Below are 19,434 nucleotides of genomic sequence, written 5' to 3' on the forward strand. Positions count from 1 at the left end.
CACGGGCCGTGACGGCTGACTGCAACTGCAGAGCAGCTGAGCTGCGCTGATAGCATAATACATGTAGCTTCGCCTGCTTGCTTGCTAATCGGAAAGATAAACGCTCTTATGGATCTTGCTCCAACAAAGCACATGTTAACGTGGGGAAATATTAAGCGCGCCAAGTATTCATGGTACATTACCACTGACCGGGTCTGCCATAATGACGATTTAACAAAGTGCTCCTTCACCACGAATTGCTTTCCGGTATTATCAATACAACATCGACAATTTGTAGTGCTCTTTAACCGTCTTGCAGCTAAATGCTTGCTAAGTGTCAGAATATGCTAGCATGTTACATTAGACATGGCTCGTCCGTATCAACGGCTCACGAAGCACAGTCCCGGTTGCCCGTGCTTGGTGCGGTGTAGGACGCATCATCAGCAACACTATCGTTTTAGACGATCGCGGTCGCTGCAGGTGTCGCCGTCGAAGCGATTGAGCCACCGACAGGGTCTGTCTTCACCGTCTCATAGTGCGCAGTCGAGCCTGATGTGGCACTGGTCATTTGGTCAACGCCAACCTTCGTGATAGTCGAGTCAGATCCCGAAGCGGCACTTGCGCTGGCAGCTTGATCCACCACGGCGTTCGTTGCAGAAGGTGTGTCTGTGACCGGGTTGGTCGAAGGCGCCATTGTCGTGATTGGGGGCGTTGCCGTTGTGACGGAGGGAGTGGCCGCTGTACCGGAAGGAGCAGATGTGGTGGGTGTCGGAGAGGACGTAGGGGTTGCCGACACGTCAAAGGTGGGCCAAGTCGCGTATAGCTCTACACCGCATGCACCTTCGCTGTCTCCGGAGAAGCGCCGCTGGACACGAACGTAGCCATCCTCACCCCAAGAAGTACCCCACTGGTTCTTAATGCGCCAATACAGAATGTTATCTTCCGTCTCACCGAAACCCACTGCCAGTCCCGAGTGTGACCCGGTCTTATCGCAGTTAGCGCCCGTAAGCACGCCACCTGAGTAGTACTGGAAAGCAGTCGAACCGCTGTACAGGAAGATGGACACGGGTTGTTTGCGCACGGCATCCTCAATGGCGCCAGGATCTTCACGAACCGATTCGTAACCGGTCACACCGACGTTAAACTCCGTGCAGGAATTCATCGAACAACCTGCCACGTTGCCGTTCTCTGAGGTAAACGGATACGTGTCAAGCGTGCACATTTTGCCTCTGCGTTCGTTAGCGATCCAGTCCAGGGAGTACGCAGCGTAGCCACCACCGCAGCCTCTGTTTCCATCTTCAGTGTGACAACTAATGAGCTGTTGGTCGGATAAGCTGGGAAGCGAGCCGGTTGCCACACAGTAGCCAGACTCCATCGCTGCAGTAGCTGAGAACGCCCAACAGGCACCGCACTCTCCCTGGTCTTTGACAGCCGTAACACATCCAGCCTCTTGCCAATCTACCGTCTCACCTGCAGCTGCCGCTGAGGTCATGATGTCACTGCCAATACTGGAAGGCGTCGTGGTACCAGAGTCTTCTGCGTCCATAGTGAACATCCCAGTCGTTGAGCTTGTGCTGTTCTTGACGGGGTTCGAGTCAGGGTCGATACCGAAGCGGTTAACGTAGGATAGGAACTCGTCCGAGGTCAGAAGTGCGAAAGGTGAGTTGATTGAGAAAGTGGCATGAGGGTGCAGCTTTTGAAGCTCCGCAATGTCAGCCAAGGCTTGATCGAAGCGCTGTTGCTCTTCTGACTCAGTGATAGTAGTGACAGTAGTGGAGGAACCCGCGGATCCCACCGAACTGGAAGATGGTGGGAATGTAATCGTCTCGTTGGATTCCAGTGAGCCCACGCTAACATCATTAAAAGAGCTTGCACTGCCAGAAGCACCGACCTTGGACGATGAAGTGAAGGATCCGGCCGCTGTGCCTCCGATTGTGTTGACAACCTGTATGGCCTGACCGTACATAACTTGACTGCTTCCACTCGGAGTAAATCTGCTGGGCATCTTCGATCATAGCCACCACGGGGTGGAGGAACTGCGCTGATAACGCCAACGCTCCCATTGACAAGACGGTCACTGGCAACATGACTCTTGACAGGATTGAAAACAAATGGACTGGGAGCTGGTTGTCGCGGATAGAGAAAATTGAAATGTGAGTAGTCTTAGAGCGCAGAATTGTTTTGCTATTAGACTGCCACCGAGCTCTAGCCATGCTTCCGGTTTTAATAATACCGCTCACCACGATGAACTTCTACATGTCCGTTCTCGACGCCTCGAGCAGGTAAAGAAGCTCGTCGCTAGCAAAATCCTGCTCCACCAACAAAGTTAAAGCACTTTATTTTTCCTTGCCAGCATGGCGGTGGTTAGCTTTTACACTTGTGGTTTGTATGGAACTTTCCGGTTTCAACTAGGCGGCTGTCAAAACTTCGTTTAGGTAGTCAGTATTTTCTCGCAACACAAAGCCTAGTTTTAAGAGGCCTGGGTATAAGTATCCAACTCGGCGCGTATCTGTGGGACACGAATAAGACACCACAGTGTGGTGTCCTATTCGTGTCTATGCGAATCTACACAGTGTTAGCTTGCGACAGCAATTCAAGTCTACCTCCCTGTCAAGTTGCCCTATGCCAATATAACAAGCACCACCTTCACGTCTGAGGTAGCAAACCCGCTGCTCGACTCATTCTACAGCTTCACCTCGACCGATCGCTTCAAGAGATCCGTCACCACCACAGCCTCTAGGCCCAGCTCAGCTACACTTGAGCTCTACCTCCACACCGCACCACAGTCACCATGGTCCAAATTGTCAAGCGCCAAGGCTACAAGCTACTCAACCTCTGGACTACCGACAAGGGTACCTTTCCGGTCGTCTTCTGTGCCACCTTCGCAGCCGTAGCCGCCACGGGCTCGTCGCTTCGCTACCTATTCCTGAACCCCGACGTGTACGTGAACAAGGACGAGCGTTTCACTTCGCTACACCACACTCTAGAGCCGCGCGAGGACCGCGGGTCTGCATGGCGGCAATTCCGCTTCCGCATGGCAAATCTGAAGCGTAACCCGATCAACCAGTCTCGCCAGTTCGACGACCTGTTCGCCAAGGACGAGAACCAGGGCGTGCAGAGATAGATAGCTCGCGTGTGCTGGTGATGCCTGGCAGCAATGTTCCCATCGAAATAATCGACTGCCGTGTGAAATAAAAAAATCGGGAAGGTCCTCCTGCTTCTAGATGCAAACGTTTTCTTAAAAAAACATGCGTGACTATGCTCGAACCATAAGTTTATCATACTCCTGCCAGGCGTTGAGCTGCAATCGGCCCGGATGTCTGCATGTGGCCGGTATGACAGGAAGTCTGACAAAAACATCATTTACCAGCTCTCCGGGAGTATGCTCTGGTTCCCAAAAGGATACTATTGCATGTAGTGTCTAAGCAACAGTTAGAGTCTGATTTACTTGTAACCAACATGAGGTATAATTACGTTAGCAGCTTGCTACTTGACACGCGTACAGAAGTTTCGAAGTACCGACCCGCCCTCAACACAACTTCTGTTTGACCGTAGTTACTAGCTCTTCGTTCACTCCAAGTCATGCAGCTGACCAAAGAAATCCCCGGCAATGACGATAAGAATGTTTAGTGACTTGAGCTGCATCTCCGACGGTTTTTCCAGCTCACACCTCAATGTCCAACAGCGTCGTAGAATTTGTCGAATCGTTGCAGCCACACTAGCATGAACTGGTTTATCCAGCCGAGCCAGCAACGCATATATCCAAACTGCTCGCGCCCGTGAGAGTGGTGTCATCTCGTCGCTGAGCCAAGCCGCATGATAGTCCAGCAGCTTCCTTGTCAGCACCTGATCAAACTGCAACAATAGTCGCAAGTGCGGTGGAGTAGCTGACAACTCTGCCCCTGGTCTACCAAAGAAGAAACCGATCCATCCTTCCTCATCTCTCATTCTGGGCACGTTCGTACGCAATATCTCAACGGGGACGTCGCCACTTCTTACGGTCTCAGCTTTAGGCGCTCCGATGGCTTCCCACCGAGTGATTAGCTGCCGTAACTCGGCAAAATCTGCCAGTAATTCTCTTTTCCACTTGCAGTCTGGTACTCGTTGCGGATCTGTTTCCTCGAGGCCGAAGGTCTGAAGCTTTGGCATGTTACTCGTCTGTTGGGCATCGAACTGTCGTGGATCGACGTCTGGAGCCACCACAACGTCTGGAATTCCCTCTGCTTCAAGTCTAACACGCCATAGATACTCCTGGACGTCTTGAGGAGGCACACCTTGCTGCATTCGCCGCCGAATCAGCTGTACGTCCACCGCTTCCGAGCCCTCTACGGGCAGCGCCGCCGCCATCATTATTGCCCAAAGGATAAAAAAATATTAGAGCAGCATACAAACATCAGGTACATGTACCAATTTGTGGCTATTGGGACTATAATTAGAGTCGCACCAAAACAGTGAAAGCCAACCATTATTTGCTCATCTACAATGGCAAGTGACCCGCTGACCGCCGTGCAGCAGCTTCAGAGCGTCGTGACGGCTCTAGCGCCCGCGTTGCACCCTCAAGTGCTTCCCAAGGGCGTCGAGTATGGACTGGACCTGATTTTGTCGCTGTGTAAAACTGAGGAGCAGCGTCAAACGCTATTGGCGCTTGTGCGCAGCCAGAAGCCAAATGACGCTAAGCTTCGCACGACGCAGGAGAGCGAAGGGGGCACCGACGACGAGGAAGAGGAAGAAGATTACATGGAGCCACAGGTTATTGGCACGTTCGACGTGGAGAACCGAGTGTTTGCCGTGCAGAAGGTGCAATGGATGCATGAGCGCGAAGCTGTGGTGCACGAGTTCGCTCGATTTATCGAGTTGCAGCTGGAGAACCCAATCGCAGCCAAGCAGGTAGTACAACACTTCTTAGAGGTGAACGGTCACAAGAGTGAGGACAGCATTCTGGCCCAGCAATGCTTCAGTGCTGCCTTCGCACTGCAGACGCTGCTCCGGTAAGTTGCTGCATCTGTTGCCGATGCGAGTGTCTTTGAGCCCAGTTACTTACGATTTTATGTTGTGGTAGTGCATTTCCAAAACTGCCAATTGCTGTAGACGGCAAGATTATTGAGATTGAGGAGGATACGGACATTGCTGAAGCCTTCGCACCGTTATTTGCCACCAAGTCGAAGAAGAAAGCGAAGAAGACAACAGAGAAACAGGAACCTGCTAAAAAGGGGAAAGTCAAGCAGCAGAAGTCCAAAAAGAGGAAGAGCACTTGAGTGTCTGATAACTTGTATACAACCTCACACGATTCATACGGAAATGCAGTGCTCTATGTTGTTTTTTTATTGCACGATTAGTCGGCGAACTCAGAGACGTTCTGCGCATATCTGCGTTTCTCGTCGCGCATCTTCTTGTGCTTCTTCGCGACCACAGCCTGCTGCTTATCGTCTCTCTCCTTGCGCTTGTGGAGCGTACCCTTCTTGGCGTTTCGTCCAGTATTACGCAACTTTGAAGACGCAGGCGGGTCACGCAGTGCGAAACTCTTGGCAACATGACCTAAGTGAAGACTACGGACGTGGAAAATGTTGCGTGTGTCCGACGAGTGCGTGGCGTAACTACGCACAAACGAGTGGAAAGCTTGACAAGCCAACTCGAACAGCTCCTTGTCTGCCAGCAGCGTCTGCTCGTACAGGAACTGGAGGTCGCTCTGCACTACCTCGTGCAGTAGTTTCTTCCGAGACGTCGTCAGGAATCCCCCGTACTTGCCCACGCGAGAGACGGTCTTCTCCAGACTCAAAGCATTCAGCTTCAAGCCCTGTTTACTCAGATAGTCCAAATACTCCGACTCCGACGGCATCAGGAACAACAGACTGCTTCCTTGATTTCCACTTCGAGCTGTACGACCCACACGATGCACGTAGTCACGTGTCTCCGTTGGTGGGTCGTACTGAACGATCCACTTGACTGTAGGCAAGTTGAGACCACGAGCAGCAACATCCGTACACAGCAACACACCAGAACCTGAAGAGCAGAAGCTCTTGAACGTCGTCACTCGTTCCTGTTGAGGGATGTTGCCATGCAGTCGGAATATCGGGCCTTGGCTCCCAAAAAGTGACGCCACACCGCTGCTTTCAGACTCCTCCGATGCTCCTTTACCTGAAGGCCACGCGCACTTGCGGAACAGAGCGTAGTGGAAGTCCACAGCATCGCAAGTGGACAGGAAGACCACAATCTTGCACTTGCCAGGGCTTCCATCTTTCTTGTGATCACGAGGAGCGTGGCGTAGTTCTTTACGTAAGAAACAAGTCAAGGCACACAGACGTGTCTTGGCTGGGACAAGCATGAAGTGCTGCATCAACTGGTGCGGCGTAAAGAACTTCTCCTGCCTAGCAGATTTCATGTCGGACGCTGGTTCTTCACCACTAGTTAAGGCATCGGCATCGATCAGTACGGGCTTAGACAGACTCATCTTGGCCAGCTGCTGCACTCCGCTGTTAACTGTGGCAGACACCAAGATGTTTTGACGCTTCTGCGACGTCTTCTTGCCGTCTAGAATAGTCAGAATTTGCGTGATCTGCTTCTCGAAGCCCATATCTAGTAGTCGATCTGCTTCATCCAGCACTAAAAATTGCAGACGAGAGTAGTTAAAGGAGAGCGTATTAACGAGATGGTCGGCCAGTCGCCCAGGCGTGGCGACCAGGATGATAATACCCTTGCGAAGTCGTGCCTTCTCCGCCTTCTTCTTCTCACCGCCGATAATGGCTCCCGGAACCAGGAACACAAATGGCTGGATGAGTCTGTTAGCAGTCTCCAAAATCTGTGTACATAGCTCACGTGTCGGGGCCAATATTAGAGCCATGCAACCATCTTGTCGCTGGATACATGGGGATACTGCTTGTAGTTTCTGGACGATAGGCAGCAGATAGGAGAGGGTCTTACCGGACCCTGTTTCACTCTTGACTAGAATATCATTTCCCTTTAGTATTGAGGGAATCGTCTGTACCTGCACGTTGGTCGGCCGCGCAAAGCCAAAGCCACCTCTTTCGGTATCTTTCTTGAGCACATTCACGAGCTTTTCCGACATCTGCATGGACTCGAATGTGTTCGCAGCGAATATTTTCTCACTCGATGATGACGTCAATGGCTTAGACAATACATTGTCGATCTTGACTCGCGACTGAGTGAACTTCTCCACACTGTAACCCTCTTTGTTGGGGTTACGACGCGTACCGAACGTCTTTGGTTTAGCCTCCGCAAGCTTGTCGGTTTCTCCAGATTCACTATCACTTTTCGCGATTTCTTCTCGTTCCTGTGACTTCGCTGTCTCTTCATCCGATTGATCGTCGTCTTCCTCCGATTCCTCCTCGTGGAGCGTTGACACAATTTCTACATTCTCGTCAGCTACAGCAATAGCCGCTTCAATCTTCGGTGCTTCAACCTTCGGCGCCTCGTTCTTTGGCTGTGGCCTCTGTGTCACGGGTTTGTGCTGACTGGGACCATTGCCGACTGAGCGCTGTCGCTGCTCGTGGCCATGGCCGCCAACCGGCTTTTGGGGCACTTTTCCCGTCTTGCTTGCCTTAGACTTAGCACGTTTGGCCTGTTGCTTTGCACGGAAAGTGTTCTTCTTCTTAGCAGGCTTACGAGAACCGCTAGACGCCGAGATGTTAAGCGAGAAGCCATCCATAGTGGTCGAAGGTGTGCCAACAACTGCAGCTTTTAGCTGGTCACGAGCAGTTTAGCTTCAAATCGCATTTGATAGGTTGAAAAAGATCTCTGAATTTAAACCAATCGCGAAAAAGTATCTCTTCTGTGGCGGGAGGGGAATCTTTTTATCACCAAGCAAAACGCCGAGGCAACTAAGAGAGCAATCATGTCCAAGTCGATGGGACTGAACGTGGCTGGCGGCCTGTCGTCGATGCTAAAGGACGGCCACAAGCACTTTGAAGGTGTGGATGAGGCTGTGGCCAAGAACATTGATGCTGTGAAGCAGCTGGCGGCCATCACACGCTCGTCGCTGGGTCCTAATGGCATGAACAAGCTCGTGATCAACCACTTGGAGCGCATTTTCGTCACGAGCGACACAGCTACAATCGTTAAGGAGTTGGAAGTCATCCACCCGGCCGCACGTATGGTCGTTATGGCTGCTAAGATGCAGGAGAATGACTACGGTGATGGCACGTGTCTCGTTGTGGCTCTGGCGGGTGAGTTGCTTATGGAAGCTGCCAGTCTGCTACGTATGGGTCTGCACGCCAGCGAGATCGTCACAGGATACCAAAAAGCGCACGACAAGTGCCAGGAGATTCTTCAGAAACTACAGAGCGTGCAGATTAAGGACCCACGCGACCAGGTGGAGCTGCAGAAGGCCATTAAGACGTCTCTGGCTTCCAAGCAGTACGGATATGAGGATCTGCTCGCTAAGCTCGTGGCCGAGGCCTGTCTGAATGTTATGCCTGCAGCCCCCAAGAAGCCGTCGATCAACGTGGACAACATCCGCGTGGCGAAGATCATGGGCGGCAACCTACACGACTCGACAGTGATCCGTGGTATGGTCATCCAGCGTAACACGGAGGGAAATGTCAAGAAGGCACTTAAGGCGAAGGTCGCAGTGTTCGGTTGTGGACTTGAGATCTCTTCTACGGAAGCCAAGAGCACGGTACTTATTAAGGACGCAGACGAGCTCATGAACTACAACAAGGGCGAGGAAAAACACTTGGAGGAGGCTGTTCGTGCTATCAGCGAGTCTGGCGCGACAGTTGTCGTCTCGGGTGGTAGCATCAGTGAGATGGCGCTCCACTTCTTGGAAAAGTACAACCTTATGGCTATCAAGATCCAGTCCAAGTGGGAACTGCGTCGTCTGTGTCGTGCAGTGAACGCTAACGCTCTGGTCCGTCTGGGAGCCCCCACACCGGATGAGATGGGCTTCTGTGACAGTGTGACGGTCAAGGAGATCGGAGGCAGGAAGGTGACGGTCTTCCAGCAAGACGAGGAGGACGCCAAGATCTCGACGATCGTGCTGCGTGCCAGCACTGACAACGTGCTGAACGACATTGAACGTGCTATTGACGACGGTGTGAACTGCGTAAAGTCAGTGTGTCGGGACGGCCGGTTCGTGTCAGGCGCAGGCTCCACGGAGATCGAATTGTCGCGTCAGATCAAGAGCTTCGGTGAGGCTACGCCTGGACTAGACCAGTACGCCATTAAGAAGTTCGGAGAAGCTATTGAGGTTGTACCTCGGATTCTGGCCGAGAACTCGGGACAGATGGCCACTGAGGTTATCTCTAGCCTGTATGCTGCTCACGCGGGTGGCAACGTTAGCGCTGGCGTGGATGTGGACGTAAGTCGAGTGTATTGCCATTTTTTTGTTAGAGTTTTGATGAACTGACAATGTTGTTGACGTGTCTGTTGCTGTAGAACGAACACGAGTCCCACGTTATTCCGGATGCTTTGGACAAGGGGATTTGGGACCACCTTCAGACCAAGATGTCTGCTATCCGTCTCGGTGCGGATGCTGCCATCACGGTGCTCCGTGTGGACCAGATCATCATGGCCAAGGCAGCTGGAGGACCTAAGCCGCGAGGCATGTAAGGAAGAGCGCTACAATATCTCCTGCAACTGCAGCTGGATTGGTCGGTCTTCGTGTCTTCGCTCAGGTTGGTTATTCAATATCGAAATAAAGCCTTCATCTCTCACACCTGTACGTTCGATTACTGAAAGAAACTAATCCTTCAAGCACTTCCCCCCTCTTCGTCGTGCTCACTGAATCTCGTCCCACAAACTAACACGCATACTGTGTGTCTCTCGTCGGTCTCTTTTGTGTCTCCTCCGTTCTCAATAAATTCACTGTACAGTTCGCTTCCTCACGCGAGGAGTCAATAGACCGAGGGAGTACACTGGAATTACAATCGCTGTTGGTGGTGATGTAGCTGTTGTTGGTGCTGTTGCTGCTGTTGGAGACTCTCGAGCTCCACGATCCTCCTCTTCAGAGACTCGTTCTCCTCCATGAGCGTTCGAATAGTCGCCTCGAACTTACGCGTCTTGTCCTTGTTACGCGTAGCCATCTTAATGATGCGTTCTCTGAGTTGCTGCTCCATGGAAGTGCTCTTGCCTCCAGGGTTATGCCACAATCGGATGTGCTTCTTGAGACTCTTGGGGCTGCAAAAAGTCTTGGAACACGTCGGATGGTCGCAGGCGTAAGGACTGCCTTCCGCATGGATTTTTAAGTGGAATTCGAGGTAATCCTTGCCCTTAAAGCTCTTGGTACAGTCCGCATACGTACACTTGTACGGCTTATCCCGTGAATGCGTCTGCAGATGACTGTAAATAACAAATGCATTCACATATATATATTAGCACACTTTAAGTGTACAACCTCTCAAGATCCGTTTAACAGGGGCAAAAACGTACCGTGTCATAGCAGATTTCTCGGCAAAAGACTTATCACATGACGGGTATGTGCATGGGAATGGCTTCTCACCAGTGTGCACACGAATGTGTCTACAATGGAAGTAGTAAACATCAGATCAGGTTTATTCCTACCAAGCACTGCTACGTCAGCGACAATGTACCGGATTAAAGCCCACTTGGAGTCGAAGCTCTTGCCGCAGTCAGGCGTACAGCACACGTGCCGTTTCTGCTGCCATTTCTCCTTTGAAGACACGGAAGACGGCGCGGGCGACGCCGGCGACGCTTGCTCGGGACCTAATTTGACGTCGGCGAGAATGTCTCCAGTGTCCATGCCCATGCTTGTATTTACGGACTGCGGAAGAGGCTGTACGGATGCCATCGCATGCAGATCTACGCCCACAGGTAGGAACGCGTCTGTCGTAGCCAAGTGGTGCTGCGAGTCCATGACTGAATTTACGAATACTGTTATACAGTCTGTATGCCAAGTGAAGTTCGGCGGTCTTAGTGAATCGCCGCGATCACAAAGGCAACTTGAATTTGGGGCGTAACTGGCCAATCATAATGCGTGAAAAGCTTTTGAAGTGCTACTATTGGTCGAGTTTTGAAGTGTAAGCAACTGCGATCTAGGCCCATCTCCGCCACATCACCGGAACATAATTCGTGTACAAACATCAAAGTGTCCCTTCTAAAGTGCCACCCTCAGGGCCGTTCTTAAAATGCGCCCACCATGCCATGGTAGAAATTAAAGCCAGATGATTGGCCAAAAAATTTAGGGGTAGGGTGGAAATGCCACGCATGGCATAAGTCCCGTGCCACCAAAAGTGACTTTGCCACGGTGACATTAAGTAAATTTTTGAATAACGAAGGGAAATCCAGAAGTTTTGCAACAAAATGGAGGGGGATCTAGGCGCAATTCTAACGCTACTGCTAGCGCTCTTGCCGCTCGTTGCTTTAGCTGCTGAATCGTGCCGCCAATGTCGACACCGCGTCCGGCTAGACTGGAAGGCACACGGAAGGCTGAGGGTCAGTTCCAGAAGTGCTATAAGATGTCTTGTGAGTCATTTATGGCGCTTGCTACGAAGTTGGATCCATATCTACGTGCTGACGAAAAAGTCTCGCAACAGGACTGGTGTTGAGCCGATAAGCCCCTTTAACAAGCTGCACATGTGCTTGCGTTGGCTTGGAGGCGGTTCGTACCACGACATTCAGGTAACAAGTGGAGCTAGCGTGTCGGCCTTCTACACCAGCATCCATGAAGTTGTGGATGCAGTAGTCGACCATCCAGATCTACAGCTACAGTTCCCTTCAGCCATAGCTACTCAACGTTACGCTGCAAAGCAATTTGAAAACCTCAGCAGCTCTCGTGTAATGAAAGGATGCGTAGGAGCTATCGACGGCTGGTTGTGCCCCATACTGGTGCCGAAGAAGGACGACGTTCCGAGAGTTCGCTCATTTTTTTCGGGGCATTATCGACGTTATGGTGTTAATGTGCAAGCCTGTTGCGACCATCTAAGTCGGTTTACAGCCGTGACATGCTCTAGTCCCGGTGGAACTGGAGATGCGGTTGCGTTTCTAAAGTGGAGACTATAGCGTCGTTAGTAAGTTTCCAGCTGAATTGTACGTGGTTGCAGATAACGCTTACACCAGCACCAACCAGCTCTTGACCCCGTTTCCTCGACCAAGAATATCAACTACGTTCCATGACAGCTACAGTTTTCACTTGAGCCAGCTGCGAATTAGAATTGAGATGGCCTTTGGTCTACTGGTGAGTAAGTGGAGAGGTTCCAATGCGCCGATGGGAATCGCCTTTAACAGAGTGCCTCGCACAATAATGGCTGCGTGCATCTTACACAATTGGTGTATCAACCGGCGGCTTCAAGAAAAAATATATTCTACCGAGTGGATAATGATAAGGACTTAGAGGAGGCGTTGTGTGACGGGGTCACACAGCACCTTGCGCTAGAGGAAGTTATCTTCCGAGAGTATACAAACTCTCAGTGAACGGCAGTTCACAGGTCCCCTCTTTATTTAAAGAGAGCGAAGTGACCTAAATAAGGTAGATTGTAAACTGAGTATATTTATAGGTAGGTTAAGTTTTGGGTTTAATACAAACTTAAGTTACCTATAGAAATGCAATGTCGTTTGACCAATGGTTGGCTTTGAACGACCTTGGTACCTTGTACCAAATATCCCGGAGTATGACGTGTCATACATCTGAAGTGTGAAGTGTCACACTTCATGTAACCAGGGTACACTTAGGGCTACGTACCCCGTTACACGTTAGATGCAACACTGGAATCGAACGATGCATCAAGCGATGTACTGTTGCTTCGCAAGATACTTTAAGGTATCGTCAACTGTACGACTCCTCTGACTTACTTGTCGACACGGACACCTATAATTTTTCGGAGTGGATTAGAGGTGCTGTCGTCGATCTTCTTGAACGCGATACCATTTTGCGCCCGCAGTTAAATCAGGCCAGACGACGCAAAGAAACACAGGAGCAGTGAATCCAACTTGCATGGATTAAATATCAAATGGGTACTGCTGTTACCTTGTTGTTTCGTCCTCGTGATAACCACAAGTTGGTCATTTCCCGCAAGATAGAGAAAAAGCTGATGTTTACCCACACCAGACTTCACAACTAATCCAGCTCCGCCAGGCGGGATTCGTACTGCTGTAGTCGTTTAAAGTAGAGCCCAAGGCTGTTCGTCAATGCCACGTCGGTTTCTTCATTGGATACAGACGCACGTAAACTATTCTTCACTTGGGGTTTAGCTTGGTGAAGTTTAGCAATCCGGCCAAGTAGCACGTCTTCCTCATCAGTGTTTGGTGTGACGGCTTTAGTCGACGCTGCTGTTGAGCTCTGATTTCCGATAAGTACCTCAGCGATGCGATCAAAGGTCGTAAGAATGTTGTCCTGCCACTTAGTTGACTTGCGTGAAGAGCGATTGCCCTTTGACGAGCGCTTTAAGTTCATCGAGTCGACTTCATCTTCCTCGTGCATGCCCCCTTTCACATACGACTCCAACTCTGGCTTCTACTTAATGGAAACCTTGACATACGCAGCATCCAAACTTCCATCGCAGAACTCGTAAAAGTCGTTGGAATTTTGGCCGGATACATCGAACTTCGAGAAGGCTTTGATGTATTTGGTGTTCACTTTCTTCCACATGTCATAAAGTCGTGGAGCATCATGCTGGACGATGACAGAAGGGTCGAGCCCGATGTAGCGAGGGTCATTGAAGGTGAAGAGGCCATTGTAATCCGTTGTGTTGGTTTGAAACGCCTTGGCTACCTCCTCCCAAAAGCACGTGTTCTGGTTTACCTCACCCGTGTCTATTTGGTCTCTCGTTGCCGCGTCGTCGGATGAAGCAAGACGCGTAGCAAAACGGTCCGAGAAAAGAACATTAAGAAGTCGAATGCAGCAGTGTTTTGTTTTGCGCAAGCTTGGATCCAACAGGTTTTCATCGTCAGCAGTTGCTTGAACTGATCTACGTGTAGCATCGTGCCTCTTCAAATGTTCAACGAGCGCAAGCTTACCGAGCTTCCTGGGCACTCGCAACTTTCTCTCGCTGCACTCCTTCCGCAGTTGAGCCACCGTCCACGACGCATAGTCCTCACATGTCGGCGTCGGGACCGCTCCCGGATTTTTAACAGTCCAGTTGCGTACTTGCATTCCAATACGGTCAGCGGTGACACCTTGGCTTACCGGCTGTGAATCGTTACTACCAGGCTCCGGTACACCACGTTCTTCGGCATTTGGAAGAACAACAGCGCGGTCGCCATCCTCCGTATAATTATGTTGTGGATAGTTAGATCGGGGTTCGCTGACTGCAACATAGCAGGCATTTCCACCGTTAATTTGGGTGCCACAGTCCGTTATATCGATCACGGTGCGCGTACCAGGAGCGCAGTACCCACTGGCACTATCTCCACTAGCAGCACGGTCTCCACTAGCAACAAAGGGTCCACCAGCAGCAAACCCACCTTCAGCAACGCAGTTCCCAGTAGCAACATAGCATTCGTCAGCAACACGGTCTCCGTCGATGCCATTGGCATGGCGGTCAACAACATGGTCTACACCAGTAGCACGAGTGACCGAAAGGCCTACACCAGCGACATGACCAGTAACGGTACCAGCAACATGATCTCCGTCACCAGCAGCACGGTCTACACCAGAAATATGGCCTGCAGCATCAACTACAACACCGCAACAACCTTTACCAGCTTCGCATATGCGTAGTACTGCGCCAGCATCGCGGTCGTTACCTCCCCCACCGCTAAGAGGCCCACAAAAGTCACGACCAACAGAGCGAGCTCCACCTGCAACATCAACCCCACAAAATGCAAGTGGAGTGGACACAACGCCAACAAACTCAGAGGAGGGTTTCCTGAGAGCATCTACAGGTGGCGTACCGCTTGCTAACATTACCTTGACGCGCTTGGGCCGACCAATTTGCGCGCCTGTGGTCCTCTTCGCGCTCTTGCCGTTGCGGGCATCTTCGTTTCCTTTTGGCCAGCAAGATTTGTTTTGTTTTTCTTTATCGTAAAATTTTGTTAAAAGAAAAAAATAATATTGGTGGCAGTTGCGTTCCTAACGAAAGACTGCCACACTGTCATGACGCTGCGACAAGTATGCCATGGCATGGCACTTATGGCAGTGGTTAAGAACGGCCCTCAAATAGAAAAAAGAGCGTTGTTAAAGGTACCGAGCAGCTCGTACTTAAGCGAGAGTTAGGGGCACATGGTCCGAGTGCCTCCAGGCACGTGGGCACCGAGTGATGTCCTACAGGTACCGATTACAATTCAGAGCGGTAATATTCGGTATTTTATTGGCAGTTGATTTCAAAAATTACATCGTTTGTAGACATTAGATCGTGTGGCTCTCGTGGATCCAGCCATGCACGTTGCATGAATGTGACTTGTTGTACTGATGTGTTGCTTGAAGGTACACAAGACTTAATGTTTCACGGGGAGCATTCATTTACTTGTAGGCGGACTGGTGGTGACGGACGTGCATCTGCTGGGTAAGAGGAGGCGCTCATGGCTCGAGCGTCTCTGGGTGGACTGGCAGGTGCATATAGCCGCCCGAGCGGCTGTGGACGTGCACAAACCCGATGTGGCGCTGGTACTCGGCGACCAATTCGATGAGGGGAATCGTTGGACGTCAGATGCGGATTACGGCGAATACGCTGGGCGGTTCTTTCGGGTCTTTTCCAGCTTTTTGCCCTTTAAGACGCTGTACTTGGTGCGACTAGTTTGGAGCTACAAGAGGTTGCAATTGCTGACAGGATTTTTGACAGGTCGGCAACCATGATACCTCGTTCGGACGGGACATGAGGATTGAGGACTTGAAGCGCTACGAAGTCACGTTCGAAGAGGCGAACCGGATTGACGAAATCGGAGGCCACACATTTGTGAGGCTGAATACGATGGCGCTGGATCGGATGTGGCTAATCGAGCAGTCAAGACGGAGGCTAAGAGGTAGCAATTGCAGTTTTTCAAGTGTTCAAGCTGGAGATCTGAGCGAACGATTTTCTTTTCTTCTCCTTCTGCTTGTGCAGCTTCCTGGAGAGCGTCAACTTTGAGGACCTTCGAGCGCGAACGACTGGCAGTGTAGTGTTGCTCACACACCTGCCGCTCTTCCGTGTTGACGACCTCCAGTGTGGAGAAGAACGGCTGCGCGAAGCGAGCCACGTCACCTATGAGCACCCGGGTTTCAAGTACGAAACGCACCACCACGTTCTCTCTCGCGAGCTGTCGACGGAGTTGCTGGCCAAAGTGCGGCCGGATCTGGTCTTTTCAGGCCACACACACGCCTGGTGCGCGTATAAGCTTCCTTGAAGGCAAGGAAACATTCTGCATTTACCGGTAATCGAGCAAGTTGTGAGCTGATCGCTTTTCGTCCATGTCCAACGCTGCAATCACCTGCAAGTCCATCCAGTGGATGACCTAGAACTCATGTATGATCAGCTAACCATCGCACATGGGATCATCACCTGTCGTTAGATTAGAAAACTCTCAGTGACAGCAATGCACCTCACCGAAAACTAGGTCAGGAGCGAGACAGTGAAGCATTAATGTGCATGAATTCATTTGGCAAGACTAAATGTAGCTACGTCAGACATTTCAGCATGTAACGGAGCCTTAAAAATCGTATGAATGCTAAGGTTGGTTTGGTTGGCAGTGGAATTCCTCTGAGGTAGCACTCGAAAAACATAAGGACAGCTACACCGCAACTTGATCCATCTGGCTGTCGTGAACGTGTTTCTCGCTTGATTGTCAGAAGGGTACATAGTTCTCCAAAAATACTCTTCAGTTGGGCTTCACAGGTGTCGTAGTACTTTGCCTTCGACGCTTGAAGCGGGTCAAAGAGCGTGATTCTCCGGGTCTCTCTCCGAAAATCGATCACAGCACCGCACCAGTGGTTGTTGTCGATATGCAACGGTATCAGCACTATCTTGTTTGTTTTCGCGAACGGGTTGCCGGCTTTGACAGTCGTAAGCTGCTGCTCTCGGAGCTGGAAACGCAGGAAGAGAGGGTTGACGACGCCAACATCAGGATGCTCACGGTGTAGCAGCGCTATCCCGTGCCCCATACAATTGTCGTCAAGCCATGAACTCCCACAAAATGTCAGTAGGGCTCGATACGGTACACTGCCAAACGATGTCACGCGTCCGTAAGCTGCTTGATTGCATTTTCACGCTCTTTTGGTTCGGTAGCAACTCCATCAGACAGTTCATCTGGAATTGTGATGCGCTTAACGCTGGTGTTTACGGCCCAATTCATAGCATCCTCTGTCTGCGCTAGAAGCTTCATGCACGTGTGCCACCGATCCATTGCCTTGATGTCTTTAAGCATAAAGATTCCAAAACGTGACACACGCACGCCGACGCTGTCGTCTTCACAGTCATCCTTCCTGAACCCCCTGATTGCCATTTGAGCCTTTTCCACAAATTCGCGAGAGAAGGCAAACCGAATATCAGTAGTGCACTTGTCTTCCGTGTAGATACCAGCGATCGCCTTTTTTGACTTTGGAACTTCCCGGATTGTGAGCGTGGGTAGTATCCGTTTCGCAGCTTCGTAGGTGTAGTCGTTGTCTAGAAACTTCGCGATGTTCCGTACACTCGGAACCGGCACCAATGTCCCCTGCACGAGTCGTGACGCAGCTTCCTTACCGCGGGCGACACGCTGTCGCTTCTCGGCTTTTCCTTGATTCTTTCTCACCTTTGGGCGCCCTCTGCTTTTGGCGCTTTTCGATACGATGAAGGATCCAGATGAGTCAGACGAACTACTGGGATGATCCCGCTTGACTGAACTCGGTTTCTCATTGTGCGGATCTCCATGAATGACACCCACCCGATCTCCACTTGTATTTCCTGTAACTGAAGGTACAGTAGAAGTAGCCAATACATCTTGCTTAGTGACTGGAGATACAATACCAGCACCCGATACTTGCTCAGTGACTGGAGGTACAGTAGAAGTATCCAACATTTCAGGCTCGGTGACTGGAGGTACTGCAGAGGTACCCAACACTTTCTGCTCTGTAACTGGATGTGTTTGGGTTCCTTAGGTATCGCTGCACGCTGCGTCGGAGCTTGCTCGTCATCACTGTGGTCACATTTTAAAGCCGTCAGAGAGTAGGAGACCCTTGTGGTATCATCGCATGCAGAATCATTGTTATCGAACGAAAAAGGCAGTGAAGCCACCTGAGACAGCGGTTCAACGCGATCGTCTACGCGTCCGACAAACGGAGCTACTCCATCCTTGATCACCTCCTCGAATTTCTCCAATGCTACCATCATCTCTCCAAAAACGTGAGTTCCATTTCTGCTCATGATATCGGCAATACTCATTCCGCGTTGGAGCGCATGCTTGTATTTTGTGGTTCCGTTCAGCACCTGATGATTCCTTGCTGCCATTGCAGAATCGCAGATTTGAAAAGATTTGCACGCAACGTTAGTGTCTGGGATATCTTCTTCAGCGGCTGGTTGATTTAGTTTGCACACCAACTGCCACCGAGACGCGATATTGCGAATAGGAATAGCAGTCTTGTCGTTCATTAGACGCCAATACATGACGTGGCGGCATGGTAAAAGCATTGTTCGCATAAACACACACGAGCACTGATATCGCTAAAGGCACCTCAATAAACACATAAAATTAGATAGGGATTACAGATAAAGTTCCACTGGTTCACGTACCGAAGTATCCACGTGATATACACTTGTACGGTTGTCTCCAGTAAGAAGAAACAAACTTGGTTGCAGTTCCTTTATCTCGTAATGGGTCTTTCTATCCTTGGACATCCAGTACTGCTGCTCAATTAGCCGGTACGCATAGGGACTTACATCACGGGCAAGAATTTTCAATTCTTCATCTGCACCTTTGTAGCGCATCTGACCAACATCAGTTATCTTCTTGGCGTACTCCATCTCGGCAACGGCTTGTAAGAACATCAAGGTATCGACGCATTCATCCAACGCCATGTCTGCCCTTAAAATATCCTTGATATGACCCCACGATGATTCCAGTCTGTGGTAAAACGGCCCAAGTTCAGTACTAATCTAGAAGCAGCATTCCGAAAGCCATTGTACCTGTTGTTTGTGTGATTCCCCAGATGGGGTACATCAGAACGCGCATATAGCACCCATCGTTCCTTCATAGAGTCCCAATTTCGCATGAAATATTCCAAGAAAGGGTGCTTAGGCTCTGGAATAGTGTCGCTGTCTCGAAGCTGAACTCTATCGAGCAGGAAGTACATGTACTTCAGATATTTGATGTACTCCTCTGGAGAAGCAGCAAGTCTCATCATGTCGACAGCATCCTCCACTTGGTCTTTGTCAAAGCTCGAGGGTCCTCCATACTCACGCTTCACCATTTCAGCACGAATATACTTCTTCAGATGGAAATGGCAGAGAATAATTTTCACACCCGGAAATTCGTCCTCCAGCAATCCAAGCTCGCCCATATCCTTGTCGATGACTATTACCTTGACCTTCTCCCACGAAGAGTTGTGAAATTTAAAGGATTGAATTGCATTCCACGCTCTCATTCTCCATACGACTG

General features: G+C 50.6%; 7 protein-coding genes across 7 annotated transcripts; 3 read left to right on the plus strand and 4 right to left on the minus strand.

The window, feature by feature from the left end:
* Positions 1-436: 436 nt before the first annotated feature.
* Positions 437-2,066, minus strand: PITG_02474 (cysteine protease family C01A, putative; the record flags this gene model as incomplete). The annotated part of the gene is made up of 2 exons (XM_002907353.1): positions 437-1,976; positions 2,029-2,066. 2 exons carry the CDS (start codon positions 2,064-2,066, stop codon positions 437-439), a joined length of 1,578 nt encoding a protein of 525 aa, XP_002907399.1.
* A 616-nt stretch (positions 2,067-2,682) lies between these two features.
* On the plus strand, positions 2,683-3,183 carry PITG_02475 (uncharacterized protein; the record flags this gene model as incomplete). The annotated part of the gene is made up of 1 exon (XM_002907354.1): positions 2,683-3,183. One exon carries the CDS (start codon positions 2,771-2,773, stop codon positions 3,101-3,103), a length of 333 nt encoding a protein of 110 aa, XP_002907400.1.
* Positions 3,184-3,549: 366 nt separating this feature from the next.
* On the minus strand, positions 3,550-4,329 carry PITG_02476 (uncharacterized protein; the record flags this gene model as incomplete). Its single annotated transcript, XM_002907355.1, has 1 exon — positions 3,550-4,329. The coding sequence occupies one exon, from the start codon at positions 4,327-4,329 to the stop codon at positions 3,550-3,552; it is 780 nt and encodes a 259-aa protein (XP_002907401.1).
* Positions 4,330-4,461: 132 nt separating this feature from the next.
* Positions 4,462-5,234, plus strand: PITG_02477 (uncharacterized protein; the record flags this gene model as incomplete). The annotated part of the gene is made up of 3 exons (XM_002907356.1): positions 4,462-4,626; positions 4,699-4,967; positions 5,039-5,234. 3 exons carry the CDS (start codon positions 4,462-4,464, stop codon positions 5,232-5,234), a joined length of 630 nt encoding a protein of 209 aa, XP_002907402.1.
* A 77-nt stretch (positions 5,235-5,311) lies between these two features.
* On the minus strand, positions 5,312-7,642 carry PITG_02478 (DEAD/DEAH box RNA helicase, putative; the record flags this gene model as incomplete). Its single annotated transcript, XM_002907357.1, has 3 exons — positions 5,312-7,195; positions 7,397-7,444; positions 7,517-7,642. 3 exons carry the CDS (start codon positions 7,640-7,642, stop codon positions 5,312-5,314), a joined length of 2,058 nt encoding a protein of 685 aa, XP_002907403.1.
* A 153-nt stretch (positions 7,643-7,795) lies between these two features.
* PITG_02479 (T-complex protein 1 subunit theta) lies at positions 7,796-9,651 on the plus strand (the record flags this gene model as incomplete). The annotated part of the gene is made up of 2 exons (XM_002907358.1): positions 7,796-9,292; positions 9,370-9,651. The coding sequence occupies 2 exons, from the start codon at positions 7,829-7,831 to the stop codon at positions 9,541-9,543; spliced, it is 1,638 nt and encodes a 545-aa protein (XP_002907404.1).
* Positions 9,652-9,854: 203 nt separating this feature from the next.
* On the minus strand, positions 9,855-10,835 carry PITG_02480 (uncharacterized protein; the record flags this gene model as incomplete). Its single annotated transcript, XM_002907359.1, has 3 exons — positions 9,855-10,272; positions 10,363-10,452; positions 10,524-10,835. 3 exons carry the CDS (start codon positions 10,805-10,807, stop codon positions 9,855-9,857), a joined length of 792 nt encoding a protein of 263 aa, XP_002907405.1.
* Positions 10,836-19,434: the final 8,599 nt, after the last annotated feature.

This window comes from Phytophthora infestans, genomic scaffold (assembly GCF_000142945.1).
Source record: "Phytophthora infestans T30-4 supercont1.3 genomic scaffold, whole genome shotgun sequence".
In the NCBI taxonomy this organism is placed as follows: Eukaryota; Oomycota; class Peronosporomycetes; order Peronosporales; family Peronosporaceae; genus Phytophthora; species Phytophthora infestans.